The sequence below is a fragment of the Neomonachus schauinslandi genome, chromosome 12 (genome assembly GCF_002201575.2).
Source record: "Neomonachus schauinslandi chromosome 12, ASM220157v2, whole genome shotgun sequence".
NCBI lineage: Eukaryota > Metazoa > Chordata > Mammalia > Carnivora > Phocidae > Neomonachus > Neomonachus schauinslandi.
In genome coordinates, this window is record NC_058414.1 from 62023509 (window position 1) to 62039265 (window position 15757).

General features: G+C 38.0%; 1 protein-coding gene across 2 annotated transcripts in view; it reads left to right on the plus strand.

The window, feature by feature from the left end:
* The window catches only part of AVL9 (AVL9 cell migration associated), a 64537-nt gene that overhangs the window by 31437 nt on the left and 17343 nt on the right, over positions 1 to 15757 (plus strand). For both annotated transcript variants that reach the window (XM_021689674.1, XR_006541057.1), the window contains exons 6-10: positions 1146 to 1212; positions 2093 to 2133; positions 2863 to 2901; positions 8148 to 8217; positions 8515 to 9053. In XM_021689674.1, coding sequence (XP_021545349.1) covers positions 1146 to 1212; positions 2093 to 2133; positions 2863 to 2901; positions 8148 to 8217; positions 8515 to 9053 — 756 coding nt within the window. The remainder of the gene's footprint in view (positions 1 to 1145; positions 1213 to 2092; positions 2134 to 2862; positions 2902 to 8147; positions 8218 to 8514; positions 9054 to 15757) is intronic.

Consider the following 15757-nt stretch of genomic DNA (forward strand, 5'->3'; position numbering starts at 1 on the left):
ACATAAATACAGATTTGAAGGGGTACGTACACCCCAGTGTTTATAGCAGCATTATCAACAATAGCCAAACTGTGGAAAGAGCCCAAGTGTCATCGACTAATGAATGGATAAAGAAGATGTGGTATGAAATCTTGCCATTTGCAACAACATGCATGGAGCTAGAGTGTATTATGCTAAGCAAAAGAAGTCAGAAAGACAAATACCATATGATTTCATTCATATGTGGAATTTAAGAAGCAAAATAAATGAACATATGGAAAGGGGAGGGGGAAAAAAGGGAGAGAGGGAAACAAACCATAAGAGACTTTCAAGGATAGAAAACAATCTGCTGAGGGTTGATGGAGGGAGGTGGGTGGGGGATGTGCTAGATGGGCGCCGGGTATATAGGAGGGCACTTGTGATGAGCACTGGATGTTGCATGTAAGTGATGAATCATTGAATTCTCCTGAAACCAATATTCCACTGTATGTTAACTAGAATTTAAATAAAAATTTAAAAGGAAAAAAACCCAAAGATTTGCAAATTGAAAAAAAGAAAATCACATTGAAAGGCGAAGGATCTGTCCAAAATGTACAGTTGATATTTATTAAATTTAACCAAACTGCCTTTTATTAGGAAATAATGACTACAAAGGACTATAATTAATGTAAGTGTTTCTATTAATGGGTGGTAGCTCTTTTGCTGTGGCATTGCTTCTCTAAATTTGCTTGTCTTATTAATATACTGCACAATATGTTTATCAGTCTTCTGGTTCCAATCTCCCAAATCAAAAAACAAAACACAACCAGACTACATGACTGTGTTACTAAAGATGGATAGCATGTTTTTCTTTGGGCTGCCATGAATGTGTGGAACATGGATCTCTCCTGGATTTTAGTGAGTATGGGACAATTAGGTGTTTAGCAAGAAAGTAGAGGGAACTTAGCCTAGAATCCATACCACCATGTGAGTGAACTAAGCTTTTAAAATGAAGAGGAAGAGAAGGAGGGAGTGCTGGAAACTGGTAAGGTTTCAGAGAGACCTTCATTGTTACTGGCGAAACAAACTGCCTCGGTTAAAGAACCAGTTTTTTCCTGGTCATCATACTTCTAATTTCGTGTCTGAAATGATTGTAAAATGTTCTAAATTGAATTTATATTTTATAGGAGCTTTATGAGCATATGAATAGTTCCTTGGGAGGAACTTCATTAGAAGGATCCCAAGTATATCTTGGTAAGTAGCTTTTCTACAAATCAGAAGAAATGCTCTCATTTCTTCACGTTTGGTAAACCAAGTTGCATGTAAAACGTCATAAAGTTAAATTTCTGTATGGGATCTAAATTTAAATTCTTCAATGTTTGATGTTGCTGTTCCCTTACATATCTTCTTAGCCAGTATTTATTTCTATTGAGAAAGGTTATAACATAATTATAGCAGTATTTAGAACTATTCTATTAGTTCTGTTATTCTGAAAAGCAAATTTCTGCTTTTCAGAATAATAACGGAAGTTTTTTCTTTTTCTTATGGTTAGGCTGGCCAGGTCAATTCCCTGTTAAAACAAAGAGGAAGAGCAAGAGAGAGAGATTTGCTCAGCTCTTTTCTATCCTAAAATTTTTCAAGTTGGGGGTTTTGTTTGATTTATACTGTTTTGATAATCCAGAATATTCATTGGTGTCCAAGGTACTCAATAGGCACTCAATAAATATCCTTTTCATGATGAGAAACTAATAAAGTAGCCATTAGCCTCATGTGGCTATTTACATTTAGATTAGAATTAATAAAAGTTAAATAAAGTTAAAAAGTCATTTTGTGAATACATTTGCTACATTTCAAATGTTCATTGGTCACATGTGGCTACTGTATTGGACAAAGCAGATTTAGAACATTTCCATTATTGTAGGAAGTTCTGTTGGACCATGCTGTCTTTGACCGTTAACAGTTATTTAATAAATTCCAAGTATATGTGTACATAATCAAGTATTACGTAAATATTTTAATATTTGCATATTCTTCTATTCCTATTTTTACCTACCTTTTCTTTGATGGGAAGAAACTTTCTTTGACAAAACCCATAGGCTGTCATCACAGATTAGCTTTTTTGTTAACGTTGTAGGTCTATCTCCTCGAGATCTTGTGCTTCATTTTCGACACAAGGTATGATTCCTTATTTAATTTATAATGTACTAAAATTGTGTTCATTTAACTGAGCAAATTCTATATGCTACAAGGTCCAATACAGATTGTGGCATACCATATTTTAGTTCTTCTAAGACCGTTCTCATAATGATAAAAGTTGAAAATGTTGGTAGAGCTTATAGAAGTTTTTAAAAGTATAGGAATACTGTCTATTTCTGTGCAGAAGAGGATACTTTTTCTGTTGTCTTTGTAATTTCAGATGTCATGAAATTAGAGTGGAAATGAACATGTTTTAATCTTGCAGAGTAGTTTATATGTTGCTCTGAGAGTGAAACATTTTCTAATAAAATATTATACTTACGTCTTCTGATCTTTATTATTAAACATATGTTGACTGGGACATACACACATTAATCATTCATGTACACACATTTATTGAGTATCTGCTGTGTGAATGCCCTGGACATCCAGAAACAAATGAATAGTCCCTGCCCTTGAAGGAGCTTGCAGATATTTCAAGCAAAAATAACATAACTCCTTCCAAAAAGCATAATTTGTTCGAGATTTAAGTGGTTCTTAATTAATACATCATTTTTAATTTTTCAGTATAAGTTCATAATTTTCAATGTAGTTTTAAGCACTATAGTTAATATTATTGATTAAATGATATATGGTTATGTTTGAGGAAGGGAAGAGGCAAATGAATAATAGGCTTGAGTTTATTTTAATGCAATATTTTTTCTTTAGGTCTTAATCCTGTTTAAACTAATTCTTCTTGAAAAAAAGGTGAGATTTGAGGGAATGGAATATTTAACATGTATTGACATTTCTTAAATACTATATAAAATTAAAACTAATGGTAAAGTATAAATGAAGATTTTTTTTGCCTGTCATATTTTGGTAGACTGAAGCACATATTCTTTTTTTTTTTTTTTTTTTTTTTTTAAGATTTTATGTATTTGAGAGAGAGACAGAGAGCATGAGAGGGAGGAGGGTCAGAGGGAGAAGCAGACTCCCTGCTGAGCAGGGAGCCTGATGTGGGACTCGATCCCAGGACTCCAGGATCATGACCTGAGCCAAAGGCAGTCGCTTAACCAGCTGAGCCACCCAGGCGCCCCTGAAGCACATATTCTTATTCACTACCACCAAAGTATAAATTCGTGTAGTCTTCTTTAGGGGCAATTTGACAGTAACCAATTTAAACAGACTTAAATAATAATGAAATGTATTGGGTTACTGCAGACTTCATGGCTGATTGATTGAATGGTTCTACAGTATTATTAAGTATTGAGATTTTTTTCATCTCTTTGCTCCACAGTCTGCAGTGCTAGCTTTATCCTGTGCCTGGTTTCCCTTGTAGTGTAGGTAAACCGCCAACAATAATTGGTCTGTATGCTCTCTCAGTTATAACTGGTGGTAGAGGGGTGTCTGGGTGGCTCAGTCGGTTGAGTGTTAGACTCGTGGTTTTGGCTCAGGTCATGATCTCAGGGTTGTGAGATCCAGCCCTGGGTTAGGCTCCATGAAGAGTGGGGAGTCTGCTTGAGAGCCTCACCCACTGCCCCTCCCCTCACTGGCACATGCGCTCTCTCTCTCTCTCTCTAAAATAAATAAATAAATTGGGGTGCCTGGTGGCTCAGTCAGTTAAACGGCCGACTCTTGATTTCAGTTAAGTGGCCGACTCTTGATTTCAGTTCAGGTCGTAATCACAAGGTCATGGGATCTAGTCCCCCTGTTGGACTCTGTGCTCAGCACAGAGAGTCTGCTTGTCCCTCTCCCTCACCCTCTCTCTCTGTACCTCCCCCTGCTTGCTAGTGCACGCTCTCTCTTTCTGAAATAAATGAATAAAATCTTCAATCAATAAAATCTTAAAAATAATTGGTGTTGGTGGTAGAAATAATACCTATTCCCAAACCATTTAATAAGAATCTTCCTTTGCAATTTGTTTAAACCCGTGAGGCCATGTGCCTGGAGTGAACAAATAATTGTTGCCAAAGAAGTACATATACTAGTTGGTTTAAACTTGTGTTCCAGACCATTCTCTAGTACAAAAAGATTGGTTTGCCATGATTTTAGACCAAGGGTGTACAAACTAGGCCCCAAGGCCAAATCTGGCCCACCATCTATTTTTATAAAGTTTTATTTAAACACAATTATACCCATTCATCTCCTTACTGCTTATTGCTGCTTTTGCACTATAGGGGCAGAGTTGAATAGTTGTGACAGAGACCATATATATCGCCTGCAAAGGAAGGATTCTTAGTATTTGACCCTTTATAGAAAAAATTTGCTGACCTCTGGGTTAGACTAATCAGGAGCTGCCCTTGGATCTGGGGCCAGTTTTATATACCATATTACTGTGCTAAGTGGAGTAGGGGTGAAATAGATGTTCTAAAGTCAGCCATTTATAATGTCCAGTATGGTTTGTTACCTTAAAAATATTTATTCCTTTGACCCAGTAGTTCTCTTAGAGATTTATTTTCCAGAATTAATGTGAGTTAGACACAAAGTCCACCTAAGGCATTCTGTCACAGAATAATTTATAATAATGAATTATCAGTGAATAAGTACTGGTTCATCTTGTATATTGTATATAATTCCAAATGACTGAAGAGATTCTGAGATTTTTTTTATTGTTGTAAAGATGTTTCATTGAATGTTAAGTGAAAGTTTATCAAAGTACATATCAAGCCCATGATCCCAATTTTATAAATAAATATATATTCATTAAAAAACTGGAAGGAAAGATACCAACGGTTTTTGTTTTGTTTTTAAAGATTTTATTTATTTATTTGACAGAGAGATAGCACAAGTAGGCAAAGCGGCAGGCAGAGGGAGAGGGAGAAGCAGGCTCTCCACTGAGCAGGGAGCCCGATGCGGGGCTCGATCCCAGGACCCTGGGATCATGACCTGAGCTGAAGGCAGACACTTAACGACTGAGCCACCCAGGCACCCCAGATATCATCAATTTGAGAATATAGGTTATATATTTATTTATTTACTTATTTATTTAGAGCGTCAGCAGGGGAAAGGGCAGAAGGAGAGGGGGAGAGAAAGAATCTCAAGCCGACTCCGCACTGAGCTCAGAGCCCGACACAGGGCTCGGTCTCAAGACCCCAAGATCATGATCGGAGCCAAAACAAGAATCAGACACTTTACTGATTGAGCCACCCAAGTGACCCTAGGTTATATTTTTAAGAAGGAAATACTCTTCTAGTTTTCTGTAATGAATATGTATTTCTTCTTCGAAGAGAAACATGTAATTTTTTAAATGAATGAATCTAACATACCATATGTGCAATGTTGTAACTTTTTAAAAAGTTTTTAATTGTTGTAAAATACACAAGACACATAATTTACCATCTTAACCAGTTTTTAGTGTATAGTTGAGTGGCATTAAGTACATTCACATTGTTGTGCTATCATCACCATCCATTCATAGACTCTTCATTGTGCAAAACTAAAACTGTACTAAAACATACTATTAATACAGTAACTCCCCATTTTCCCCTCCCCACTGACAGCGACCCTTCTACTTACTGTGTCTATGAATTTGGCTACTCTGAGTTCCTTATACAAGTGAAATCGTGCTGTATTTGTCTTTTTGTGACTGGCTTGTTTTACTAAGCATAGTGTCCTTGAGGCTGATCCATGTATAACATGTGTCAGAATTTCCTTCCTTTTTAAAAAGGGCTGAGTAACATCCATTGTATGTACGTACCATTATTTTTTTTATCCCTTTGTCCTTTGATGGGTTGCTTCCACCTTTTGGCTCTCATGAATAATGCTACTATGAACGTTGGTATGCATACATTTCTTCAAGACCCTGCCTCCAGTTCTTCTGGGTGTATACCCAAAAGTGGTATTGCTGGACCAGACAGTAATTCTGTTTTTAATTTTTTTTTTTTTTTTGAGTAACCACCATACTCTTTTCCATAGTGGCTGCACCATTTTACCTTCCTGTCAACAGTGTGCAAGGATTCCAGTGTCTCTACATCCTTACCAACACTTGTTGTTTTTTAGTTTTTTGATAGTAGCCATCCTAATAGGTGTGAGGTGGTATCTCCTGGTTTTGATTTGCATTTCCCCAATGCTTAGTAATGTTGAGCACCTTTTCATGTGCTTGTTAGTCATTTGTATGTCTTCCTTGAAGAAATGTCTGTTCACGTCCTTTGCCCATTTTAATCGGATTTTTTGGATTTTTTTTTTTTTGAGTTGTAGGTTTCAAACTTTGTTATTGCAGTTCATAATAAAAAGTATTTTACATTGCAACCCAGGGCACACATAGATATATGTATCTGAAACAAAAGTCTTCCAAAATAGTACTTAGCCTAGCTACATGTAGTGGCATTTCTGATCATATAACTTTATCTAATGTGGCAGATCACAGGTACACTCTTTTAATATTGATTTGATGAAATAAGGATGTCCTTTAATGCAACACTTGGTTTCTCTGTACTTGGAAAGCACTCCTTAAGTAAGATCATCTATAAGGAAAGCATAGACAATTGTGGGTGCTATGCTCTGTCCAATAGCACTTCAGTGTAACTAAATGATTTAATTGTTTAAAAAAGAAAAAAAAAACTCACCTAAGCAAATCTCTGCTTTTTTGAAGTAATTTAATGATTACCAAGTGTCGCTTTTAAACATCTAATCCTGTTTCTGATTTTTTTTCTCAAGTTTTATTCTGAAAAATGTCAAACCTACAGAAAAATTGATAGAATTCTATAATGAACTTTTACATACTTGATCTGTATTGACGATTAACATTTTGCCACTTTTGCATTATATTGCTTTATATATGTTCATTTCCCCCCCCTGAATCCTAATAATTTTAAAATCATGGTATTTTACCCCTAAAAACTTCAGGGTATATTTCTTTTTTTCTTTTTTCTTTTAAAGATTTTATTTATTTATTTGATAGACTAGAACAAGTGAGGAGAAGCAGGCTCCCCGGAGAGGCAGGCTCTGAGCTGAGCAGGGAGTCTGACATGGGGTTCCATCCCAGGACCCTGGGATCAAGACCTGAGCCAAAGGCAGATACTTAACCAATTGAGCCACCCAGGCGCCCCAGGATGTATTTCTTTCTTTCTTTCTTTCTTTTTTTTTTTAAAGATTTTATTTATTTATTTGAGAGAGAGAGAGAAACAGCATGAGAGGGGATAGGGTCAGAGGGAGAAGCAGGCTCCCCGTCGAGCCGGCAGCCCGATGTGGGACTTGATCCCAGGACTCCGGGATGATGACCTGAGCCGAAGGCAGTCGCTTAACCAACTGAGCCACCCAGGCGCCCCCCAGGATGTATTTCTTAAGAATAAGAGTATATTCCCATATAACTAAAATACCATTTTCACATTTCCTCGGGTGTTATAATAATGTCCTATAAACTGGTTGTTTCTTTCACTCTGGGGACCAAGCATCATGTATTGCCTTATAGTTCTCTTTAATCCTGTAATCTCAAACTGCTCTACCACCTTGCTGTTTTTTTGGTTTCTTTTTGTTTTTCATGGCATTGGCTTTTTTTTTTTTTTTTTTTTAAAGAATACAAACAAGTTATAAGATTAGATTTGTCCGATTATTTTCTTTTGGCTAGTTTCAGATTAAATTTCTGTGGCAAGAGTACTATACAGGTGTGTCCTTCTCAGAGTTATCATACCAGGAGGTCCATAACTGTCTGTAGTATTATTGGTGATGTGAAACTTGATCATTTGATTAAAGTGGTAGTCCCCAGATTTCTTCATAATGAGGTACTTGTGTTTCCCTTCGCAACTAATAGCTAATCTGTGGGATGATAAATTTGAAGCTATGTGAATATCCTGTTGCCCAGTAACTTTTCATAGTAGCTGTAGCTTCCATTGGTAATTTTTAACTGAATCATGGTAGATGCTTGGTGATTTCTTTGATTCTTTCATTAATGCTATATTAGCTGTTATTCTTCTGTAAAGAAGTAGTTTTCCTTCTCTATATCTCCCCCCACCCTTTTTTTATGTTGTAGACTCATGAATTTTCTAATTTAATTTTGATTTAATCCATTTCAGGTTCTCTTTTATATTTCTCCAGTGAATAAATTGGTGGGTGCCCTGATGACTGTGTTATCCCTTTTTCCAGGTAGGAGGGTAACAGTATCTACTCTTTCTTTCATTTAACTTGTACTGGAACTTTGAATGATAAAAAATTTTAAGGATAAACTTGCTACGGATAACATTTCTATTTTAACGTGATTTTTCTTTTGGCATTGGGTTTCTCTCTTTTGTATGAGATTTTTTTTTTTTTTTAATTAAAACGTGTGCAAGCATAACTTACTAAAATTTTTATAGGAGAGTTCTAGTTAGAATGGAATATGCAACTCTTATCTTTTCCCACCTTATTGTAAGCCAAGCTGTTCTCCAATATTGTATGTTGTAGGCATGATTGAACATGGTCTCAGTGACTGTTCTCAGTACAGACCCCGAAAGAGTATGTCTGAAGATGCTGCACTTCACGAAAGCAATCTCCCTGCAGATGATTTTGTTTCTGTGTCTGCTCCTGACATTTCAAATACCAACTCAGGAACTGTTAAGAAAATCATGACAGGAAACCATGGAGGAGATGCTGGCATCAACCTTGAAGAACCGTTGCTCCAAGTAGACGATGACAGCAGCAAAGTTCAGGAACCCAATGAAACCAGTCAATATTTGAAACCTCCTTCTCGCCCATCTCCAGAGTCTTCAGAAAGTGACTGGGAGACCTTGGATCCTAGCGTCTTAGAGGACCCCACCTTGAAAGAAAGGGAACAGATGGGGTCAGAACAGACAAACTCTTTTCCAAAGGAGTCTGTGCCCTCAGACAGTCCTCCGATTACTGTACAACCTCAAGCTAATACGGGCCAGGTGGTCCTGATACCAGGGCTAATTTCCGGTTTGGAAGAAGACCAATATGGCATGCCCCTGGCCATCTTCACAAAGGTAAAGTTTAGTGTTTGCTATTTTTTTTTCAAAGATTTATTTGTTAGTGCACATACGAATGGGGAGAGGGGCAGAGAGAGAGGGAGAGAGAGAGAATCTCGAGCAGACTCTCCACCAAGCCAGGACCCCAGTGTGGGGCTGGATCTCACAACCCTGAGATCATGACCTGAGCTGAAATCAAGAATTGGACGCTTAACCAACTGAGCACCCAGATGCCCTTAGTGTTCCTTATTGAGACCCTTAAAGAATCTGACCATCCTTTTATTTATTTATTTATTTTAAGATTTATTTATTTTTCTGAGAGAGAGAGAGTAGGTGGAGGGGCAGAGGGAAATAATCTTCAAGTAGACTCCCCATTGAGCGTGGAGCCCGAGACGGGGCTCAATCTCACGACCCATGAGATCATGGCCTGAGCTGAAACCAAGAGTTGGACGCTCAACTGACTGAGCCACCCAGGTGCCCCCTGACAACTCTTGTAGAATTTAACTTGGCAGTGTTGAAAACATTTTCAGGTCTGAAAATTATCCTTGAAAACTGTAAAATACATAATGTATAGTGCTATGGTTATCTGTGACCTTAGTGTCACATATGCCAGGTACCATACTAATTTCTAAATTCTTATATCCATGATCTTGCAGTCTGCCATGAAAGACAGATACATCTTTCTGGTAACTAGAGCACAGTTTTATGGTTTTCTCTAAATACTGTCCTTTATGCATGAAGTAAGGCTTTATATGGAAAAGAAAGATGGGTAGTGTTGATTGGAACATGTATTTCTTCCTCTATGATAAATTCTTCCTGGGTTTATCCAGCTCTACAAATAAGTACTTGCCCCAAGTCAGTATTGATGAATAGTTAACAGAGAATGCTTTGTTCATTTTGTGGCCTGCTGGGGGATTCTGAAATTATCTTAATTTGTTTTATGATTGAACTAATGCACAGTTTCTTAAAACTGGGATTTAGAAACCTAGGGAGAAAACTCAGGACTCTCAAACTGCTGCTTATGCTTGGTAGCCACCAGTTACAGGTTTTCTGAACTCACATGTGGGTGTTGGGACTACTTGTACTTGTTGAAGCTTTACCCACCCACCCTCCAATTTTTATCATGTGGAGCTATTAAGAGGGCGATTAATGGGAGGGATTTTATTTTTGTCTGTGAGGTTGCTGAATTAAAGCAATGTAAACATTTTGGTGGCTGCCTATAAACCATGTTTGGCAGAATGTTCTATTTGTGTGCATTATACCACTGCTGAATGTATGATGGACTTACCACCATCATTATGGTAAATAAAATGTTTTTCTTTTTGGTTTTATGTTTTATTATGTACTGATTAAAATCCAATTTGTTATTCAATCACAGTTGTAAATACAAGTGCTGGTTCTTTTTTGTCATTAACTTTGGAGTATGAAATATTCCTTTTTTAATTAAAATATAATTGACACAATATTCTTAAAAGTGAATCGTCTTTAGGCATTTTTTTTTTTCTCTTGAAGATCATAAAGGACTTAATACAGAAGAAATTAGGTTAGCCAAACAGCTTAAAAGTAATTTTAAAAATAGAAGCTAGGGGGTGCCTGGAGAATATTGTTAAAGGTAGGATATTGAGCCTTGAAGAGAATGATAAGCTGACTGGTCCCCTGATTCAGTGTATGAATAAATAGAAACAAATTTATACATAATAAAACATTTAAGTCTCGAAGAGATGCTCCAGCTCTCCAGCTTTTCCAGTCTTCTCTCTGGTACTTGAAATTACTAGAGGATGATGCCTTTCATGTCAGTTTTAAAGCTTCCTGAGTGCTGTAGATACCAGATGCTAAAATACGCTTGAACTGATCCTGAGAGCTGATTTAGGAAGTGTAAGTGTAGGGAAGAAACTGCGGTGCAGAGGGGAGAGGCAGCTTTCGGGTACAATGCCCATAAGATGAAGAGAAGGAACTAGGGGGAACCAAAGGAGGAGGAGGAAAATTAGAAAACTCTCCTATGTGGTATGTGTGCTCTGCTGGACTGTACCACTTCAGAAGTAGAGAAATGTTGGAGAATGAGGGAAATGGAAAAAAGCAAAAGCAGAAGTTGGGGTAGCTATTTTCAGATATGGAAGAGTCCTGAAGGCTTTTCTTAGGTCTTTCCCTGATTTTAAATCTTCCTACCTTACTACTGAAAGAGTCCTGGAATTGGCCACACACTGGAGCAAAGCAATTACAGCAGGACCAGCCAGAAGGCCTAGAGCCCTGGGAGTTAAGGTTCCCACTTGTTTTAATCTCATGAGTCTGCTTCTGCCTCCTCTCTTCCAGGTATGAGGCAATATTTATTATTTGATAAAAATTAGTTGGATCTTACCATGAATGAAACTCTGATGAAAAGTCACCTAAATTGAAGTAACTCTTAACTGAATAAAAGGATTTTTATTTTTAGTATCTGAGGGATAGGGAGGATGATTTTAAGCAGTCACTGAAAAAATTATTTTTGAATTTTTTACCTTTTTTTTTTTTTTTTTTAAAGATTAGCTTCTTAGTTTTGTTGTTTTGGTTTTTGTTTTTAAAGATTTTACTTATTTGGGCGCCTGGGTGGCTCAGTTGGTTAAGCGACTGCCTTCGGCTCAGGTCATGATCCTGGAGTCCCTGGATCGAGTCCCGCATCAGGCTCCCTGCTCGGCAGGGAGCCTGCTTCTGCCTCTGACCCTCCCCCCTCTCATGTGCTCTTTCTCTCTCATTGTCTCTGTCTCAAATAAATAAAATCTTAAAAAAAAAAAGATTTTACTTATTTATCTTAGAGAGCAAGAGTGTGAGTGGAGGGGGTGGGTGAGGAGCAGAAGGGGGAGGGAGGGGGAAAGAATCTCAGGCAGACTCTGCACTTAGTGTGGGGCCCCACGTGGGGCTTGATCCCATGACCCTGAGATTATGACTTGAGTCAGATGCTCAACCAACTGAGCCACTGAGGTGCCCCAGTTTTGTTTTTGTTTTTGTTTTTTGGTTTCTTTTTTTAATTACATATATCTGATACCTTTGGTGTTTTAAATAAATGTCTCCATAAGAAGATCAGTTAATTTAGAAATCTTAATTTCAGTTTGTAACTTTTTTAGTAAAACAGTAAATTTATGAAAAAATTAAAAATATATGTAGTTAGAAACCAGAATTTTTGATCTGCCACATTTATTAATCTCCTTTAAGTATTGCTTCTGAGTTTATATTTGGTTTGCTTGCTTGCAGCTTGTCATTTTCTTTCTTTTTTTTTTTTTAAGATTATTTATTTGACAGAGAGGGAGAGAGACAGCGAGAGAGGGAACGAGACAGCGAGAGAGGGAACACAAGCAGGGGGAGTGGGAGAGGGTGAAGCAGGCTCCCAGCGGCTTGTCATTTTCAAATTTAGGTTATCAAAGCTACCTTGATTGGCTAGCCAAAAAGTTATGGATGCATGTTTATGAATCTTATTTAAGTGGAACCACAAATTTTTTTTCTCTTGACATAGTTTTTAGTTTCATTCATGTTTTTGCATAATACTGTATATTCTATGTAGTTTTCCATTTTCAGCTGTTGTGCAGCTTATCCATTGTGTGGATGGACGTCTGCATTGTTGCCAGTTTCTGGCTATACAAATAATGCTGCTATGAAATTCTTTTTCAGGAGTCTTGCTAGACACATGCCAGAGTTTCTATAGCATTCAGTACCTAAAAGCAGGAATACTGGATCATGTGGAATGGGTGCTTTCAGCTTGACTAGAATTCCCAGTTGTTTACTGAAGTGGTTCTGACAATTTCCACCATTCCCACAACAGGGTATGAGTTCCCAACTGCTCAGCATTCTCACCAACACTTGATATTGTCAGACTTCTTAATATTTAGCCAATTTGTTAATATCTTGTGGCTCTTGGTTTGCATTTTTTTCAGTAATTATTGTTGAAATTGAATATCTTTCCATATTCTTGTTAACCATTTGGATTCCCCTTTGTGTGGTATTTGTTCAAAACTTCTGGATTGTCCTCCTTGTCACTGATTTGTGGGACTTAATATATTCTAAATACCTTTTCTGTTTATCATTTTTTACTTTATGGTTAGTGCCTTGGAGGTCATATTTAAGCAGTCCCCCCTACCTTGAGGTCCTAGGTTATCTTTTAAAGCTATATAGTTTTGACTTTCACAGTTTGGTTTTTATTAACTGGAATTAATCTCTGTGTATGTTTGAGGAAGGAGTCTTTCTGGACTCTTCCTTGTTGTTTCATTGATACTGTAGATTTGTATATTTGTCCATCCTGGGGCAGTTCCCCCCTGTATGTATATCCTATCAGGCAGAAAAAAGGCTTTGCCTCTTGTTACTGATCCTTAAGCATTTCTTAGCCCTTTTCATTTCCACATCATTTTAGGATCAATTTAAGTTCTCACACAGGTTGAGATTTTGATAGGGATTACCTTTAAACCCCAGATAACTTGTGGAGAAAAGGGACATCCCTGTAACAGGGAGGCTTCCATTTCATGAACATGTTTATCATCCCCGACCAAAGGAGAGGTGAGAAAATGGCATCTAGTCCTGATCACACTGTAGCCCTTTCCAAGGCACAAGAGAGAAGCACACTGTGCTTTTGCAGCTCTTTAGCAGATTAGCTCATGACAGATTTGCTAGATTTACCAAGCTGAGGTGTGGGTTTTTTGTTTTTTAGTTGCGGTTAAAAAAATGTGTTTGTGTGTGGGTGTATAAAATTTACCCTGTTTACCATTTTTTTTTAAAGGAGGGGAGGGGCAGAGGGAGAGGGAGAGACAGAATCTTAAGCAGGCTCCACGCCCAGTTCATTAGCCAGACACAGAGCTCCATCTCATGACCCAGAGATCATGACCTGAACCAAAAGCAGGAGTCAGCCATTTAACTGACTGAGCCACCCAGACACCCTGCCTCGTTTACCATTTTTAAGCGTACAGTTTAGTAGTGTTAAGTAACGTTCACATTGGTGTGCTGTAGATCTGAAGTTGCTCATCTTGAACTGAAACTCTATAACCATTAAACAATAACTACCCATTCCCCCTACCCCTGGACACTATCCTTTTTGTTTCTATGAATTTAACAACTCTAAACACCTTTTTAAGTGGAATCATACATTATTAATCTTTTTGTGACTGCCTGTTTAACTTAACATAATGTTCTCAGGGTTCATCCATGCTGTAACATAGGTCATTTCCATCCTTTTCAAGGCTGAATAATATTCTGGTGTATGTATATATCACACTTTGTTTATCCATTCGTCTGTCAATGGACATTTGGGTTGCTTCCACGCTTTGGCTATTGTGAATGCTGCTGCTTTGAAGATGGGTGTGCAAATACTGTTTCAGGCGTTTTTTGGGTTTTTGGGGTTTTTTTTCTTTTGTTTTTTTTACTATTATATACTACAGCTCCAAATATGGAAATTAAAGTACCCTAGAAAAGTGAAAAGTCAGAAGTGGGCTTGGGTATGGAGGCTGTTTTATGTGAAAGGACCCGTGCTCTTGCTGCTACCATACAATAAGGAACTTTAAAAGATTTAGGAAAAATAGATCATCATTAAAAGTATGACACAGGACTCCTGGGTGGCTGAGTCGGTTGGGTGTCTGCCTTTGATTCAGGTCATGATCCTGCGGTCCTGGGATCAAGCCCCGCATTGGGCTCCCTGCTCAGCAGGGAGTCCGCTTCTCCCTCTCCCCCACCTCCCCTTGGCTCATGCTCTCTCTCTCATATGAATAAATAAAAATCTTTAAAATATATATATACTACAGTTTTTAAAAAAAGTAACTGACACAATTTTAAGGCCATTTTGAACTCTTAATTTTATAAATATGTAATATTTTTGGGGTGCCTGGATGGCTCAGTCGTTGAGCATCTGCCTTGGGCTCAGGTCATGATCCCAGGGTCCTGGGATGGAGCCCCGCATCGGGCTCCCTGCTCCACGGGAAGCCTGCTTCTCCCACTCCCCCTGCTTGTGTTCCCTCTCTTGCTGTCTCTCTGTATCAAATAAATAAATAAAATCTTTAAAAAAAAATATATATATATACACATATGTAATACTTTCACATGGCTCAATATTCAAAAGATTCTAAAGCATCTATAAAAAAAAGTCTCCCTCTCATTCCATCCCCTGCTACTCAGGTGCCCTCTCCTCCAGTGGTAACCAGCATTATCAGTGTCTTCTGTTTTTTTGTGTTGTTGGTTTTTTTAAAGATTTTATTTATTTATTTGACAGAGAGACACAGCGAGAGAAGGAACACAAGCAGGGGGAATGGGAGAGGGAGAAGCAGGCTTCCCTCTGAGCAGGGAGCCCGATGCAGGGCTCGATCCCAGGACCCTGGGATCATGACCTGAGCTGAAGGCAGCCACTTAACGACTGAGCCACCCAGGTGCCCCAGTGTCTTCTGTTTTTCTCTGGGGGTATTTTATACATACACAAATGTGTAGATATTTTCCCCCTCCTTTTATACACAAATGGTAGCAGATATTCCCCACTTTTTTTTTTTTTTTAAAGATTTTATTTATTTATTTGAGACAGAGAGAATGAGAGACAGAGAGCATGAGAGGGAGGAGGGTCAGAGGGAGAAGCAGACTCCCCGCCGAGCAGGGAGCCCGATGCGGGACTCGATCCCGGGACTCCAGGATCATGACCTGAGCCGAAGGCAGTCGCTTAACCAACTGAGCCACCCAGGCGCCCCCCACTTTTTTTTTTTAAGATTTTATTTATTTATTTGCCAGAG